Genomic DNA, 17,929 nt, shown 5'->3' with positions numbered 1-17,929 from the left:
TAGATAGCAAAGTTATACTCAGTCATTAGATCCTCTAGACAATCGCAATATAATATACCAAGCTTATTTTGCAATATTTTGAATTGTAACCTCCCTGAATCGTGATGCATATTCTATCACCAAGTTCATACACAATACTACAATATTGATAGACTCAGTATAGATAGTAATCCTGATAAGTAGAATTTTGAGACCAGCCTAGTTCAGATACTTTCTTTTTCTGGCACTAGTTCATCAAGTATAGTTGCCATGGCTACTATAACAGACCATGGAGGTCTAGGGCTGAAATTGGGACATGGTTAAACATGTATAGTCAATTAATTCTGGCTGTGTGCAGAGGAAGTAGTGGGTTACTTCAGACAAGGACAAATAGTTCTAGAACATTTGTATTCAGGGATTTTGATGTGTTCCTGTCCTTGGTTGTATTTTCGTCCTCCATCCACACCAACGTACGAGAATTGTCAAGTGCTTACTCATAGTTGCCTTTTGTGCTGCGAGAACGGGGAGTACTTTGCGACGCTGTTTCTGAGAAAGTCGTTTCCTATTCATATTTAGCTAATTGAGAAAGCTGAATCGAGGGGTTCGATTTTGTCTCTGTCTTCATTGCAAATATGCTGAAGTGCTTGCAGGTTTTGGTTCAGGACTATTTTCTTATTCATGCAGTCAAGAATAAGAAACTTTGCCAGAGTGCCACCATGGCCTGTCTCTTGATTCTGGAATTTCATTTCATGAGAGACTGTCTATATGCTAACTTTACTTAATAATGTGCTAGAATTCAATTTCAGCAAAAAGTTGGAACTGGAATATCCCATCCTTCGAGCACGAACTTATTATTCAGCATACTTCATTAATAAACTCTGAATATTCCTGTGCCCTTGCTATTCGCACATTGGCCACTGTTCAAGCTCTCTCACAAGATAGCTCCTCACAGCTTATACAGGTGTGTGTGTTGGGGAGGCTTGCATTCCCAAGCTAAATTCAATACATTTCTCTGAAGCATTGGAGCTGAATGATCATTATTATTATATTATAATTCATTCCCCCTAAGACACAATACCATGCATTATATTTCATAGGTTTTCCATCTAATTATATTTTTGCAGTAGAGACTCTTCATATTGTGTATGGATACAGTATATTTCTATAGAGCTTTTAAATCTCACAGACTTAAGAGCGGCTCCTGCCTTTCTGAGGGAGAGCACATCTTGTTCTTTGCTTCAAGGTCTGCTTGAACGTAGATGTCTGTCACTTGTGTTGTTCCCTTTCTTTACTAGCCTGGCAGGAGGTTTTGGAAAGAAAGAAAAAAAAAAAAACGCCTTGACTATTGTCTATCCTCATTTCTCTCAGTGGTGTACTCAGGCATGTTCATTTTAACGCACGTGGCAAAAACATATTTGGTAAGAAGCAGAAAATGACCCTTGATAACTGGAAGTGAGTACGCCTCCAGCTGTATTTTTCTCCGAACATGTGTTGTTCGCCTTGTTCAGATAAATTGAAAATAGTCTAACAGCAATTACACCTTCTTTTTTTTTTCCTTCCTTTTCCCCCGCTACGTCTTATCAAAAACTCATGCTGTCATATCAATTGTTCAATCCCCTTTCGCCAAATGAACAAATGGCATAAGAAGTGCATTAGCTCAATAATTGCTATTAGAGGGGACAAAACAATAATTAACATTAAGAATGGTTCACTCCCTGAGCTTTTCTGAGAAATTAGCTTTAACTCAGGCTTCCTCTAACCCACCCCAAGCACCTTGAAGTGTTTTTTTTTTTTTTTTTTAGATTTTTTTTTGTTTGTTGTTGTTCATTTATTATTTTATTTTAATAATTAGCTTTGAAGGTTAAATTGCCACCCGAGGGGTCAAAGCCATAATACAGCAAGAGAATAGACTACACTATTTATCTGTACACTCCACCCTGCGTACAGTACAGCGCTACTACAGGCTCTGGTGGTTTATCATAGCCGCCACCTGAATTCATTAAGTTCCCTTTGAGACACGCGAGCCCGAGGACGAACGCTAGTTACGTCAGCTAGGATTTGTGTTGAGGCGCTATGCAAAGCAGCAGAGGCAGACTCAACAAAGACATCTGCTGAGCTGTCCCCGCCATTATGCTTTATTGGAATCTTGCTGTACTGGGGGGATTGCAGATGTGTTTTTTCTCGCTGTAATGGAGTTTCGGAGTCTTTGTTGAGTTCTTGGGGCGAGTATGTGTGGCTAATACACTCATCGTCAAAGAAATAGTTGCACCCAAAAAAAAAAATCTGATTGCAATGCTATTTGGAAGAAAGGAAAATATTTATTGACACACATATCCAGATATAGTGTGTAACGTACAGCATGTGTATGTGTATGTGTCTCAGCATGGAGTTGTAGAGGTTCCTAATGGTCTTCTGCAATATCCCATGCATTTGAATATTTGCATAGTTCCTACACATGTTTCTCTCGATGGGTCTGGTCATGGCTGTCCATGACGCAGTGTCACAGTGTCTTTGTTTTCAAGGTAAGCTCTTGAGACAGCAGCAGTATGTGGATGAGAATTGTCTTGTTGGAATAGTGCACCAATGTGTATATTCATACATTGATTTAAATCAAGTGATCTCGTTGTAAGACTTCGTTAATTTAACGGTGGGCTGTCAAAGTTCCTAAAATTAAGAACAAAGATGACCAGGCATCGTATATGAAACTGTACCACCAAGACAAAAGCAGGGCTCATCAATAAAGATGACCTGCTGACTTTCTGAGCCACTTCAGGACACTTCATGGCACAATCACCCACCATGTTTCATTCCTGTTAGTTTTTTCTGTCTGGATGCACTATTTGTTTTATGATGAGTTTATGTTTATGTTCTATTAATAATAAGAAGAGATCAAATAAAGATGAAGATGTTATATGTCAGCATGTGTGCAACAGTACATCACAGAGTAGACACACAGACCAGTCAGACAGCGAGGCAATGAGAGAGAGAGAGAGTGAAAAAGGCCAGAGGTCATTTGTGTGACTGTTCTGAGTTCAGTGGGTTCAAGTGGAAATATGGGTTTTTAAAAGAAGCACAGGTGTTCCCTCACTCTCCATCCAGCTATGTGTCTCTCTATGTGTCTTTTGCTTGATGTCTCTCTCTCTCTCTCTCTCTTGCCTACTTCCTTTGTATTCCCCCCTCAGTCTGCTTTGAAGACACTAATAGGCATCTCAGGATGAGCAGGTTGTTGTTATCAGAGTATTTCTACTCGCTCACACATACTTTGGCTTACCAGGCTCTGTGAGGGGACTCTGGGGGTCAGTGAACACAGCACAGTTCAGTTTACAGCTTTGCAAAGATATTTTCGATCACGCCTTTTTCTTCACACAAAGACTTAGACAGAGACTAGAGAGATGTCTGACTGTCTTGCTCTGATCTGTGTGAGGAATCTGTACACTAACTTGTAGATGGGAAATAGATTCAAGTAGATTCAACTGGATTTTTCACATACATTTATCTTTAGTTGACAAGATCAAGCCAACATTGCCCAATACTACTAGACTACAAGGGTTCCACTGATTTCTCTGATTTCTCATAATTACATTTCTATATAAAAATAACTATTTATGGTGTAAAAAAAATAATTTGTAGCAACTTTGTAGTGACTTTTTAGAGCTGCTTACTAGGCCAAAATAAAAAAATAATTAATTAATTAAACTTAATCTATCTATTACATGGAGAAGCTGATTTTAATTTTTTTTATTTTATTTTGTTGCAGTGGTATATTCTTGAACTAAATAAAAATTATTGATATATTATGGTAGGTCCATATCGTACACCCCTAATAATAATTCATTATTTAATTGTGACACATGGTCTTTAAAAATCTCAAATATGTATCAGCTATAATACTCTTGCTTTAAAGGATTAATACAAATGAGCATGTTTACTTTGTTAGTTTGAAATTTACAGAACCTAGACTTATTTTTTGAGTAAAACATTTTTTGTGATAGCACTAACTTGGTAATAATACCAAATCACACACATTTTATGTCCTGGTTGGGATATCAGCACTCGAAGCATTGGGCTGGTTAAACTGTCTTTGGGCCAAAAGATTTTGAAGATGTGCTTTCTACAGTAGAGTCAAACCATTATTTTAGACAAAAGTCTGTTCTTTATTGCACAGAATAAACACTGCGATGAACATAAATTGAATGTTGCCAGATTTTCCAATGGCCTTGAGAAAAAAAAAATCAACATTCTTTCATTTGTTTTATTTTGCAAAATGTAAATTTCACAGACAGCCACAGTGTCCCCAGACTTCTGCCGGGCAATATGTTCAACTGGCGAGACGCTTTAGCCTTAAAGCTACAGCTCATTTGTTTTGTTGTGTTTGTTAGTGGCGCATGGTGCTGCAGTTGACTCATTTGTCTCATTCGGGAGGGGAATTAGGGCAGAATGTAGGCCTAACACATTTCCATAATGTTAATATCTCAAAACTCAGAATACACAGCTGCAGTAGAGGTATATCCCCACACCCATACTCTCATAGTTAAAGAAACAGTTAGGATTGCAGTGCTATTCGAAAAGGAGAGAAAAGTTCCCAGAAACAATGAACCAATATAGGCAAATCTTGGTCATATTTATTGAGCTAAACATTCAAAATTAGTGTGTAATGTGTGTAGGGGTGAAGCATAGACTGTATATAGCTGGACAGAGCATCGTCTTTCAAAAATAAAGCCACCACAGGTCGGGCGCCTCCTGCTGTTCGGTTTCAGAAAGCTGTGTAACCCCACCCATTCCCATAGGTTTCAATGGCAAAACAGACAACTTTCAATCATGTTTTTTCTAATATACTGTAATTCTACCTCATTTATTGACATGCAGCAGCTAGTGTAACCTGCTTATATTGTTAAATTTTTATATCCACACAGAATTCATTTTTTAAAACGTTATTCAGCTCTATTGAAAAAAAGGTGTGGTTATTGTAAAACAGCTTGTTAGGGGCGGGAACAATAACAGACCGCCAGCTCCGCTCCGGATGTAGCCCTCCGCAGCCCTCAGGGGTGGGGTTATTTAAATGAGTAGGCGGTCTCTCCACAGTCTTTCTCCCTCCTCTGGTCTCTACTGCGCAGAATCGGGTGTCAGGATCGCCAACATGGCGGAAGATTTTGGCTTAATTTTTATTGAATGATTGGGAACTGAGACACGGCATCCATCTTTTTTTACAGTCTCTGGGGTGAAGTGTTGATAGCGCCTCCAATAGCATCCAACACATTTTCAATAAGTCTGGCAATGGCATAGTGTCTGTGTCATTAGTACAAGCTCACGAAATGGAAATAGTATACAGATGTGCATTGTCTTGTTGGAATAGCAGCAGGTTATCAGCACTTCTCTCAGGCTTAGTACATAACTTTTAATATAGAAACAAGTCAGCTTTAACGCTGAGTGAATGCCAAATACTCTAGTAATAGACATCTGTGAGTCTTCCTCTTCATCTCATCCTCAGCGCTTCTGTTCGAGCAGATCGGATAAGGAAAACGTCATGCTGCGCCCAGTCTTTTATCACTGATTACCTCCGCTTGTGAAAATAGAGAAGGACAGCCCCGTTCTGCGCTTTAATACCACACTGTGCGGTGTGCTTTATCCCGAGAACTTCACATATCTCTGGGATCTTTACACCTTAAATCAGATCGCATTTCTCGCTGCTTCGGCTAGAACGCTCACGTCTCTCACATCTGCCAGGCTGAGGCTGTAAGGGAGGGGCCGGCACTGTGGACCAGCTGCAGCTATCACTTGAGTTTTGAAACGTTATTAGAGAGAGTCAAGGCAGTTGGTGAGAGCTCTACAGGCTTCAGTTGTGCTGCAGATAAAAAAAAAAATCTTGCAGGAGAAGCACTACTGCAAGATGTTGGAGGCCTGGCAGGGTTGAAATCGGGTAGAGATGGCAAAAGCTATTTGATGATATATTATCATCTCCAGGTTTATTCATTTGTAAACCATTTTTACAGGTATAGTTTGAAATGCACCTAGGTTGTATCTACCACAAATCAGATCGCCCAACCACTTTAGGAAGGGATTTAGTATTTGAGACCCACTTAAGCCATGTTATAGAAGTGTAAATGCATTCGTCTCTCCAAGGTATGACTGACAACCAAACTCCTCCTAGTACAAGTAAAACACCAGTAATAAATAGCATGTAATGAGCAAATTTCCATATACTCCCATACACCAGATTCACATACAGATATAGTGTGTTACTTATCTGTAACACATGTGAAATACAGCCTAGCTGATGTCTAGCCTAGTATGGATTTGTAGAGATACCTAATGTGCAAGCTCAGACGTATTCAACCACCAAGTGTAAATGCTTGTTGCATTAAACCAGCTAGTAGCTGTTTGTTCTGAATGAGAACGGGTAGAAAGTACAGCTCCACTGAGTTTCTATAATTCATGCATTACATTCTATTATCCTCAGCCCTCCTGCAGAAATACTGTGACCGCTAATCACCCTATTTCTGTTTCTCCGCAGGTATGACAGTTACGGGCGGTTGACGAACGTGACCTACCCCACAGGCAGGGTAAGCAGCTACCGCACTGATGCTGACAATGCAGTTCGGGTGCAGGCTGAAGGCTCCAACAAGGAGGACATCATCGTCACCACCAACCTCTCGGCCTCTGGAACCTTCTACACGCTTATGCAAGGTGCGTGCCTCAGCATTATAATAATAATACCCTGTACAGAATGCACTGATGTCTGATGTGGGCAATATTCTGTAACAGTCTTAATAATAATGTGTGGTGTTATTAGTTTTTTTAGACGTTTGGAAACTCTGAAGAAATTTCTTATGTTATGGAAATGCATTACAGAGGAGCCTTAAACAGAGATATTTATTCTGACAGCATGAGCTTCTTTTTTATTGACTGGATATTCTAGTTTTGACTCTCAACCCCAGGCAAAAAATATACTTCAATTCTGTGCTCATCCCAGCTTTACCAAGTTAAATGTGTGGAGGAACAGGATGTGTGTTCATCTTTCTCTTCTGAGAAATACAGGCTGAATTACCTACTGTTTTTCACTGAAGTCAGCAGTGGTCTGATTATTTTAGCCCCCTCTGGATCTCGATGAATTTCCAGGCATGTCATTTTAAGTTGGAAAAAGTGCCACTCGCCATATTTAGTCTCATAGTATCTATTTAGATTGAACACGTCCTGAATTCTAAAACATTGAACTGTTAGGATGTGTCTTTGAAGCATTTATTTGATCTTTGTGGCTAAACTTCTATGGTCTTCTATTCTGCACTGTGAGAAGTTCATCAAGAAAAAAAGGGGGAAAATACACTGATAATTAACAGTTTTTGATCCACAGTCTCACGTGTGTTACAGGAATACATTATAGTGTAGAAGGCATTACCACCCACAGTGGACAGTGCTGTGGGTGGTAATGAATGCAGTCAGACTGTGATGAAATCAGTGATGGAGGCCCCGCCTGCATTTATTTACCACAGATTAATTCCTTATCATTCATTAGCTTCCATGATACATGGCAGAAAACATAATACACAATTCCTGTCTAATTCTTGATCTTCTCTCATGATTTTGAGCATATATAGCTAAAACCAGTGGATTTTAATAAGCAGCTAGAAGAAGTTTGAGTTTGAGTCATAGCAGAGTCTAGCAGAGCACTGTTTTTCTCCTCACTGTAGCTCAATGTAAAGCTGAGTGATGACCCTGAACACAGCTACACAAAGAAACTCATTATCTTCACTTACTGAACTCTTGAAAATAACATCTGCTTTTTACGGTAAATTGTGTGAACATCAAGTATGAATTAAAATGAAGAAAAAGAAACAATCCAAATAACTTAACAATAAAATAAATAAAATCTTGTCACGTTAACAAACGTTTGAAATAAAGAACGTATAGTAGCTTTCTTTTATAGCTCCATCCCTGGTTATTAACAAGCCTCAGATCAGTGAAACAAACACTAGCAGACGCCCGCTGGTGTCTGTTCTGAGCTAATTCAGAGAACACATGTCACTCAGAAAGATAAAAGTAGCCATTGATTGGCTGTCGGCGAGTTTTGTGTATGAGACCAGGCTGTTGTTTCTGTCTGCTGTAGGAAATCCAATCTTAATCAGTCTGGCCTCAGGACAGAAGGGCGTGTCCGAGGTCATGGGCCCCGAGTCCAGGCTTGTGATTTTTCTTGCATACTTTGGCATTTTGATGTCCTGTTTTGCGGCTGACCAACTGCTCCATTGATTACCAATATTCAGCTTTGAACTCCCCCTGCCCCGCTCCACTCACTCAGAAGCTGTAATGATTTTGCTGTGCTCTTGTGAGCGCTTGATTTGAAAGGCCTCCCCTCCCCCGAGTTTCGATTGGTCCCACTGATGGATAGCTGCACCTGAAAGGCTGTGTGTGAGTCTGTGCGTTTGTGTTTTTGTGTGTGGGTGTAAGTGTGTGTATGTGTTTTGGTACTGTTAGTGCTGGATGGAGCTAACGGTCAGTTTAGAATGACGACCTTGTGCCTGACATCTGCTGTACAGACAGAAAGAGAGAGAGAGGGAGAGAGAAAGAGAAAGAGAGGGGGACAGAGTGAAAGGGGGTGCAGAGCCAGCTGCTTTGTCGCCAATTAATTCGTACTTGTCTGCTTCGTAAATGGCTGCTGAAAACTTGGATATACATTTCTCAAAGGCGCTGACCTATTTAAATTTATTGGCAACTGAAGCTACTGTGTGGGTGAGACAGTGGGTCGGGGGGGAGGGGGCGCTGAGGTAGCTGGGTGGTAGTGATTGAAAGGTGGTATGCTACTATTGCTTACAATATACCATAATAGCTATTGCTTAAAAGGCCTTTTTTAAATATGTTTTTTTTGTTAACTCAACTTAGTTCAGTTATAAGTTCTTCTGACTCACTTTTTAGTACTGCTTCTTAATTTGTTGAGCAGTATATTTTAAGTCGAGCCTCAAAAGCATTAGTGAAAATGAGCTGCAGCTCATTGAAGTTGTTCCCCACATTCAGTTTTTTATGTTTCATATGTAATAATATTAACACAATTTATATATTAGTTGCTGAGCTTGATTCTATTGCTTAAAAATAATAGAAACAGCATCACAGGGCATTTAAATCTGGAATATCCTGATATTTAGTGAAAAAAGTGTCAGCAACATCATCAATCGGACACTTTTGGAATTCTGATCAACAGTTGGTTCACTGTTCAGCCAAGTCTGTCTGTATGTTTGGCATCCTCCAACTTTGCACAAACATGCTTCGGGAAAAAAAAATAGTAGCAACACATTTAAGAAGTATTAAATTCATACCAAAGTATTGTATACATATCTTTCTGTTCTTTCATGGTTGCACAGCCACATAAGTTCAAATCCTGCATACAGTAAATTAACCTGTGTATTGGAATAAACAGTACTAAACAAATTGAAGCTGTCGAACACAGACTAACATCGTATACAATATTTATCACATTTCAGAGAGCACTGTAGATGTTTACCACAGTTCTGCACTGGGTTTTTCAGCCTAACCTGCCTCCAGGTTTAGTCTGCCTCCGACTCAGGTCATACAGGTTCCTTGTTAATTCAAGGATCCTCTTATGTAATGTGCAGTATAACCACAGAAACAGACCTTCAGCACTGCCGTTCCAAAACATTAACGCGCGTGGACAACTCGCAGAGTGTGTTTCCTCATCCCTTTCTCCGATGCTCTTCTTCATAACGTTCCTATGGTGTAGCCGTTGAAAGAGCCTGTCGTTCTTGGTTTGCATAACATTCGTGAACACATGTGTTTTCACAAGGGAAGGCAAAGCTGGCCACACATTTCTGTGTGTTTTAGATTGAGCGCTGATGCGTAATTAGCGCGGCTCTCGACAAGTCATTAATTCACAGCAGCCAGTAATGAGAGTTTTATTCATGGTGGGCCTTGTTAAAGTGCTGACTGACGCTTACGTGTGTGCTGCAGTGGTGGCACTGCTGCAATGCCTCTTTCCACTCGGCCTCACCTTCCTATTTTTTTTCATTCTGTTTTTCCTGTTTTGCTTTGTTTTTTTTTCTTTTAATAAATTGTTCATTTCTTTGTTTTCTTATTGCTATAACTGTACCTCTCTCTCGCTCTTACTCTATCTCTCACTCACTCTCCCTCCCACTCCTTTTCTCTCTTTTTCTCTCTACCTCTCTGAAATTTGCTACTAGACCACCTGGGAACTGATCTGCAGATTCATTCGTGTCTCCTCATGGCCACAGAAATATAGGCTCAGCCCTTATTGTTACTTTGTCTCGCTCTCTTTCCCTCTTCTTCTTTCTTGCTCTGTCCTTGGACTGCTAAAGCTCTGAAGAGTTTCTGAGTCTGCAGGGCTTTTCTTGAATTACTCAGTTTCTCAGACCATCCTAGTAATGAGGCCTGCTTAGCAAAACAGCTCATTAATCCTTTAGGATCTACTCTAAAAACAGATTACTTCTGCACGATTTCTCAATGCTCAGTGTGTACCTGATTTGTGAAGTAACAAGGCTGAATATCTGCATTTTGAGTTGTTTTGTTTGTGACCCTTCTGAGCAAACAAATGCATCCTCAGGATTATATAATTCATAAAACTTCAGTTTTGATTAAACAAATAAATAATAAGCCCTTAGCAATATGTACTGCATTCTAAATCACCTCACACAACCCATCAAAAAATACTGCAGTGCATCCAACAATGAAGTCAATATTGTGCTCCTTTTACATGATATGCCATATGTCATGGGACTTGAATTAATAGTATGAGGTAGCAGTAATGTATCCGATTAATTTTCCCATGTCATATAAAATAAGAAAGAGAAGCTAAGGAACACTGCCTTGACCTGTAGGATATGGGATCTGTAGTTATGGGACTGACACAGGACTTCAGAAATGGAACCTCCCATACATCTGGCACCCACTATCAGGCCTCACTAACAAGATAACACGCCACAACCTTCAGTTGAGTTCATATTCATAAAGTTTTAAGAGTTCCTGGTTTTTAATCACAGTTTTCATGCATCTTGGCATGTTCTCCTCCACCAGTCTTACACACTGCTTTTGGATAACTTCATGCCTTTACTCAAAAAGTCAAGCAGTTCAGTTTGGTTTGATGGCTTTTGACCATCCATCTTCCTCTTGATTATATTCCAGAGGTTTTCAATTTGGTAAAATCAAAGAAACTCATCATTTTTAAGTGGTCTCTTATATATTTTTTACTAGAGCTGTAAATAGGTTTGCATGTACCTAAGCTGTTCCCTAAGGTAACAATTCATAATCAATTTACAGACTGCTATTTCATGTCCTTTGACATGCTCTTATGCCCTATGACTTGATAAGTGTGATTCTGTACAATATAGGTATCAGTTAGTTAGCTGATATAAGACAGTTGGTAGTTGGTGTTTAGTTCTCCAGTGATATTGAGTTTTTTTTTTTACTTCTTCTTACAGAGCAAGTGAAGAACAGCTACTACATTGGTCTGGACGGCTCTCTGAGGTTGGTGTTGGCGAATGGCATGGAAGTGTCTCTTCATACAGAACCCCACCTGCTCTCGGGTACGGTCAACCCAACGGTCAGCAAGAGGAACGTCACGCTGCCCATAGACAATGGCCTCAATTTAGTGGAGTGGAGACAGCGGAAAGAGCAAGCCAGGGGGCAAGTGACTGTATACGGACGCAGACTGAGGGTGAGTCGTAAGACAAAAGCACACACACGCACACACACACACACACACACATATAACTCATGTATAAAATATATGTATGTGTAAAGTTTAATTGATTCAGATCTGTTCAGGGAATAATGATAAGAGAGAAAATTATTATTTTCAGTATTATTCTTCCTGAAAGAGGTGTAAATATATATAATAAGCTTAAAAATGAAAAACATGTTGAATGTAAAAGTGCGTCCATATGTTTCTCACTTTTCTTGTTTGAGATGGAGGAGTTTGATGTAAAATGTAAACATTAGATATAATAAGCATCGTCAGCAGGATTAAAAGCTACAGCAACCAGAAATAAATCTACATCAACACAGTAGCCATGGAAAACAAAGTCACTAAGCAACAGCTTGAACATGATTACAAATAAAAGAATGTTTGGTCACCTGGTGATGTTATTCTGAAGTGGTCTGTTGAAATACTAAAAAAAAAAAAGATAATAATTAAACCAGATGTGTCTTCTGTAGTCCATCATTATTCAAACTCCCTATTACTAGTCACGTTTCACATATGAATAGAAAGTGAAAGTTTAGTCCTGCACATTTTGTATGAATGTTGTATTTATTCTAATTGAGGTATTGAGGTTTTACTAAGCAAATAAACACTGAACTACACTGAAAATGAGCTTGTTAAAAGTTTTATATATAATTTTGCGTATGTGAAAAACGAACATCACTCTCCTCAGTAGTCCTTCAGAAGCTCCACCCAAAATCCATGCATTTGCTTTGTCAAAGTGACAACATTAAGTCTGTGATTTAGTTTATTAACAAAAAAGGAAATGAAAAAGAAGAAAAGAAAATAAATAAGCCTACAACATAGAGATAGCCATTGTTTGCCCTTATTTTTATATTATACATCATATGCCCATATTTAAACATATTTACTGCATATCAGCACACATGTTTATATAATGTGTGTTGTATGTGTGTTGACTACTTTTGACTGGATGTGAACCTTCATTATAGTAAAAAAAAAGCCCTGTCTGAGCTGTATTTTAAATAAATAAACCTGGGCATGTGCGTTCTTTCTTTTATAACTGCATGTACAATAACTACGGTAGTTTAGTAGATATACTTTCCTCTTCCCACACAGTGAAAAGAGATACAGAACTGTTTATGTCCACAAAATCATGCACACACACGTACACACACACACAAAGAGTAAGTCCCTGAGGTACGGTGCATGCCCACACACCACCATCACAAACAAATACATAAAAAGTTCCCGGTGTGGCCTGGCGAATACAGCAACACAAACACACCCCCCACAAACCCAGGCTGCCAGTCAAGCTCTCACAGAGAGAGGTAATTGCATGTCCATGTTGTAGCTGTGGTTAACTTCGCACAGCTCTGGCTTGGTTTTCTCGCAGGCTCAGTGACTCATCTAAGCACCTAAGTCCCTGTTCTAGGTGTAATTGCCTCTTGATTATAATCTCTCTAGCCTCATCTCTTCGCTCGCGGACATTTATTGAAGAGGCCTGTGCAGTGCACCTGTCTGTTAGAGTGATAACCGGTTTTATGGCTGCACCGTGGTGCTCTGACCCAGCCCCAGCAGTCTCGGAGCTGTCTGCCAAGGTCAGCTCGCGTGTGATACGTGCGTGTGTGCGAGTACGTGGCTGCAGCTCAGCGGTCAATCCATCATCCTGCTTTGTGACCCTGAGGGCTAGGTCAACGCCTGGGGCAGTGTTGACTCCTCTGATGAATGAAACCCAGAGGCTTTCCTCACTGTACCACTCTGACATCTCCATCCGTCTCCCCACTGTAGCGTAGCACTGATTGTGTAGAATTCGCAGCGGGAGTGCGAGGGCCAGTCCCCCCCGTGCTTTAGCCGCTGACCTTATTGAGCTTGAGTGGCAGGGGCAGCGGGGGTGAGTTTTGTCACATTAGCTCTGACTGGCGCACCCCTAGACTTCCCTGGGGTAATAAATAGAGCTGCAACTAGTGATTACTTCTCAGATGATTATTATGGTTTAGGACATTTACGGAGTATTGTAAGTATTAAAATACTTAGTAATACTCACCCTACCTAGCAACCACCTAGCAATGCCCTCAGTACGCACTAGTTAATGTGTCGATTAGTTGAATCTTGGGGATAAGTTGATGCTGTAAAATGTGACGCACTCTGGGTCTCCATAGCCTGGATTGGGGTACTGCTGCTATATTTAATTGCATAAAAGGGTTTAAAAGTAGTTTAATGCAGATGTGACAAAGCATTGATGCACAATGCATCAAAATGGAAAAATCTGACTATGTGCATGTTCGGTTTTGAAGTGTTATGGATTATCAGTTAGATGGTTTGAACACCAGAGGTCGCAATCCCACTAGTGCAAGCCAAAGAACCAGTGGGCGTGAGCAAAGGGCAAAGGATATGTTATTTGTTTTTGATTAAATTCAATTACACAAGCTCTTTTTTCTGCTATGTGGGAGTGAAGGGTTCTCACCATGGTTGATGTGCTAGTTTTGGCTCTCACAAGCCAAAAGGAATGACAGATTTTCAGTAATGTAGTGGAGTAAAAAGTAAGATGTTTAAAAAGTTGCCAAAAAATGAAAAAATTCAGTAAAAATACGTAAAAAAAGTAGAAAAGTGTATTATATCTCCTTTGTTACTGTCTGTTTAGACAATCCTAATTTTACTCTGGACTGCTTTACTGTTTACTGTTCACTGTTTACACTTAAAACAATACAAGGAGCATTTATACAAGGTGCATTGTTCATTGTTTAAGTTCTCCTAATTTTTTGATGTTCACTATTTGTTGGAAATATTCTAAGAAAATTGATCAGTGAATCTAGAATTGAATCGAATGAGTGCAGAGTGCTTACTTACACCCCTATTGTTTATTGACTGCAAGTATTGCATTATAGTTTTTGCATTATAGCCCGAGAGAGAATAATTGGCCTCATCTACAAGGGGTGTGTAGATGGCGCTTCCACACCATCACTCTCAATGTGATGCTGGTCAGCACGTGCGTCTGACAGCAGCAGTTGGAAAAGAGGCAGTGGCTGACTTGACATGTGTCAGGAGGAGGAATTGCTAATGATTGGTTGAGGACTAAGGAGTGGGTGAGGTAATTAGCCTTCCAACTTGGTGATAAAATATGACAAAATTAAAAATAAACAATTAAAATTATAAGCAGTAAAATACCTAAATTCCTAATAAATGTCAATGTGCTTCTGCGACCATCCTTGCAACATCTATTATATTCATTCTAAAAACAGACTGGTCTGGTAGGTTTTGCAAACATGGTATATCAGCTCGTTTATTCAAACAAAAAAAAACACTGAGGAGAGCTGACAAGATCTCTAAATCTCAGGGATTTGTCTCAGGGATTTGTCTCTTCAAGCATCTATCAAGTTGGCAACTGAAATTCATGTTAAGCGATGCTATTTACTATGTCAGCTAATCACTGCAGCTCTGGTAATGACAGAACCCAATCATCTGCATGACCCAGTTGCCATGCAACTCAGCTTTTACAGTAATAACATGGAGACGTCCAGCAGTAATGGGAAAACTGCATCAGCCCCACCCATCTCTGCCTCCACAGAAACCTGACCGTTTGTAATGTGAACTGTGGCACAGTGACAATCTGGATTTATTCTGCAGAAATTGCTATGCAGTGCATCTGTCTGCACACTTCCTGTCTGTTTATTCCCGTTCTGGTGAATGTGTGAGAAGAGGGGGGTAGGGGTTGATCTGGGGGAGGTTAAAGGCTGCAGCAAGTGCAGGAGGGTTTAGCTTGTCCAGTAAGTGCAGTGGAGCCACTGCAGGATCCAGACAGCTGCTCAGAAGGAGCCATTTTGGTGGATGGTGGATGATGACTGGTTTAATAGTCCTGTGTTCAGTTTAGAATGTGCACAGAAAGTGCAGAGAACAGACCCCCCAGCGTGGCTTGGTTGTGTGTGTGTGTGTGTGTGTGTGTGTTTTGAAACAAGAGCAGTCTAATGGTGGGACTGATAAGACAGATCTCAGCGGAATCATTAAGTAACCTTGAGTGGCATGTCAAATGACATTGTGTCACATTACATGGGTGACTGGGTGGGTGACAGTGTATGAGTGCGTGCTTGTGGGGGCGGGGCCAAGCGAGTGTGTGTCTAGGCTTTTATCTTGCCCTAGCAGTCCACTCAGTCAGTGGAAAGGCAGTGTGCAATTCTATATAACCTCCGCATACACATATATTTTCTATATTCTCAGACACTAGAAGTGACAGTTCTTTTGCTATGTGCTTTATATACATTATATTCTTGCTAGGTTGTTGCCAAGGTGTTGCTAAGTGGGTGCTAAGGTGTTGCTGTTGTAAAGGGGTTGGTTAATATGGTGTTGTTCTGTGATGGGTTTTATGTCCAAAAATATTAGACATGTAATAAATAATCTTCCTTTTAATTGGAATTCTGTTTAGACTTATTTTTGTCAGTACAGAACTCTGCACTTCTTACATTTTTGATTTCAGTGTCAAACAGTAAAATACAAAAGATGCTTTTCTTTCAGCAAAACAAGATTTTTTACACAACAATAACTTTTCAAGGCAGCATAAAAATGTCTTCTGTTTATGAAAACAAGCAGGGCATCAGTTGAAAGTTTAGACATTTTTGATGGGTTTCTCTTTTTTATTTTTTGTGTGTAAGAAATAATTCAGTAAAATATAAAAAGATACAACGCAAGACGTAGAAATTCCCAGAGGGACCTGAAAGCGTCCATCAGCTATGATACTGTGTGTATCTGTATGCGTGTGTAAATGTGTGCCTGTGCTACTGTGCCACGTGCCCGTCACCCTGGCGACTCGCCGTGGCTCCCCTAGCAGAGCTCATGACTTATGCTGCCAGGGCACGGTGGTTGTGCGGCGCTCCATGGCAACCGGGCCACCTCTCAGCCTCGGGGCTTTGTGAGAGTAATGGGGGAAATTCTCCCTCCGCTGAGCGCCGCGTGAAGCTCCTAAAACGCTCGCATCCAGAAAGCCGCCCTCAAAGCCCTGCACACAAAGCCTGTATTGACAGTCCTTTGGATATTCTGGTGTGCGTTTACTAGAACGGTGTCCTATACTGCCTCCAAACAGACACTGTAAACACAGCAGCATGCGTGTTTGCTTGAGGAAGCGAAAAATCGCACTGAGCAAATAAGATTACAGTTCTTATCGGAGAGACGCCGGGGACACGTTCGGCATGGAAGGCAGCGAGACGAGCAAATATTGGACCTGGACAACAACATTTTTTAATCTATAATACAAAAGACACAGTTGTGCAGATTCAGTAGAATTCGTTTAGCTTGGGATGAGTGGCACTAATTGCAAGCAAACGTCAACCTCGTTTACATATCTGCCATACATGACTGCATGCTCAGTTTGGCAGCATTTTATACTATATAGACTGTTCTATATAAAATGATGATAACTTAAAGAACCATTTAAGCATTTAATGCTTCTTTTAGTTGTGATGCTTTCTGCAGACCCACTGCCTTTACTGAACCCTTGTAGAACTTCTTATAGAGTATAGTTATGAAGACAGCTAACACATGTTCTTATTTATGGGACTGGTTGTTGAACAGTATGAATAGGGTCGGGATCATAGTACACGAGTCATGTTTTCACCATGTCCCACCCCCTCACCAGTTCCGTTCCTGATCTCTAGCTCATTTTAGAGCCGTGTTTCACAACCCAAATCCTCCTCATATCCCCTTTGCTTTGCGTAAGCCAGGCCTGTTTCAAGGAATGTCCAATTTAAAGCATTCCCCTTGAGTGGGCTTCCATTCTCTAGAGGCCTGGGATCTCTCTGCCAAAAGAGCTTTTTTCCAGCCTGTTGGACCTCTGCTCAACCAAAGCCTGGCATGGGCAGCCAGCCTTCTCAATCTCTCTCTTTCCCTCCCTCCCTCTTTCTTTTCATCAAAATGAGTCCAGCTTTCTATTTAGAAGGATCTTGAAAAAAAACTGAAGGCCTGCTGCTGAAAGCAGAGCTTTCTCAACATCAACCTTCTCAACTGAACCGCTCTCTTTTTCGCTGCTATATGATATTCCGCACTACTGGCGGGCATGTTTTTGGGCAGATCACATGATGCAAAGATTGCATACGAGAATTTCCAAGGCCTATTCTTTCTTTCTTTCGTTTTTTTAATCTGAGTCTTTGATCATTTGCTTGGGTCTCCATCTTTGTTGCAGGATAAGCAGCTTACTAAAAAGAGAGAGTACAAGAACTGCAGGGCATTGGCTTGTTCACATCAAGGGTAGAAGGAAGAGATGTGGAGAAAAAAAGGAGGCATATC

The 17,929-nt window shown here is 40.4% G+C and overlaps 1 protein-coding gene across 11 annotated transcripts in view; it reads left to right on the top strand.

Moving 5' to 3' along the window:
* tenm4 (teneurin transmembrane protein 4) overlaps positions 1–17,929 on the top strand; it is a 332,448-nt gene that overhangs the window by 299,850 nt on the left and 14,669 nt on the right. For all 11 annotated transcript variants that reach the window (XM_049467313.1, XM_049467314.1, XM_049467315.1 and 8 more), the window contains 2 exons: positions 6,491–6,663; positions 11,415–11,650. In XM_049467313.1, the coding sequence (XP_049323270.1) occupies positions 6,491–6,663; positions 11,415–11,650 (409 nt within the window). The remainder of the gene's footprint in view (positions 1–6,490; positions 6,664–11,414; positions 11,651–17,929) is intronic.

This window comes from Astyanax mexicanus, chromosome 18, assembly GCF_023375975.1.
Source record: "Astyanax mexicanus isolate ESR-SI-001 chromosome 18, AstMex3_surface, whole genome shotgun sequence".
Lineage (NCBI taxonomy): Eukaryota > Metazoa > Chordata > Actinopteri > Characiformes > Acestrorhamphidae > Astyanax > Astyanax mexicanus.
This window is presented reverse-complemented; position numbering and strand designations above follow the sequence as displayed.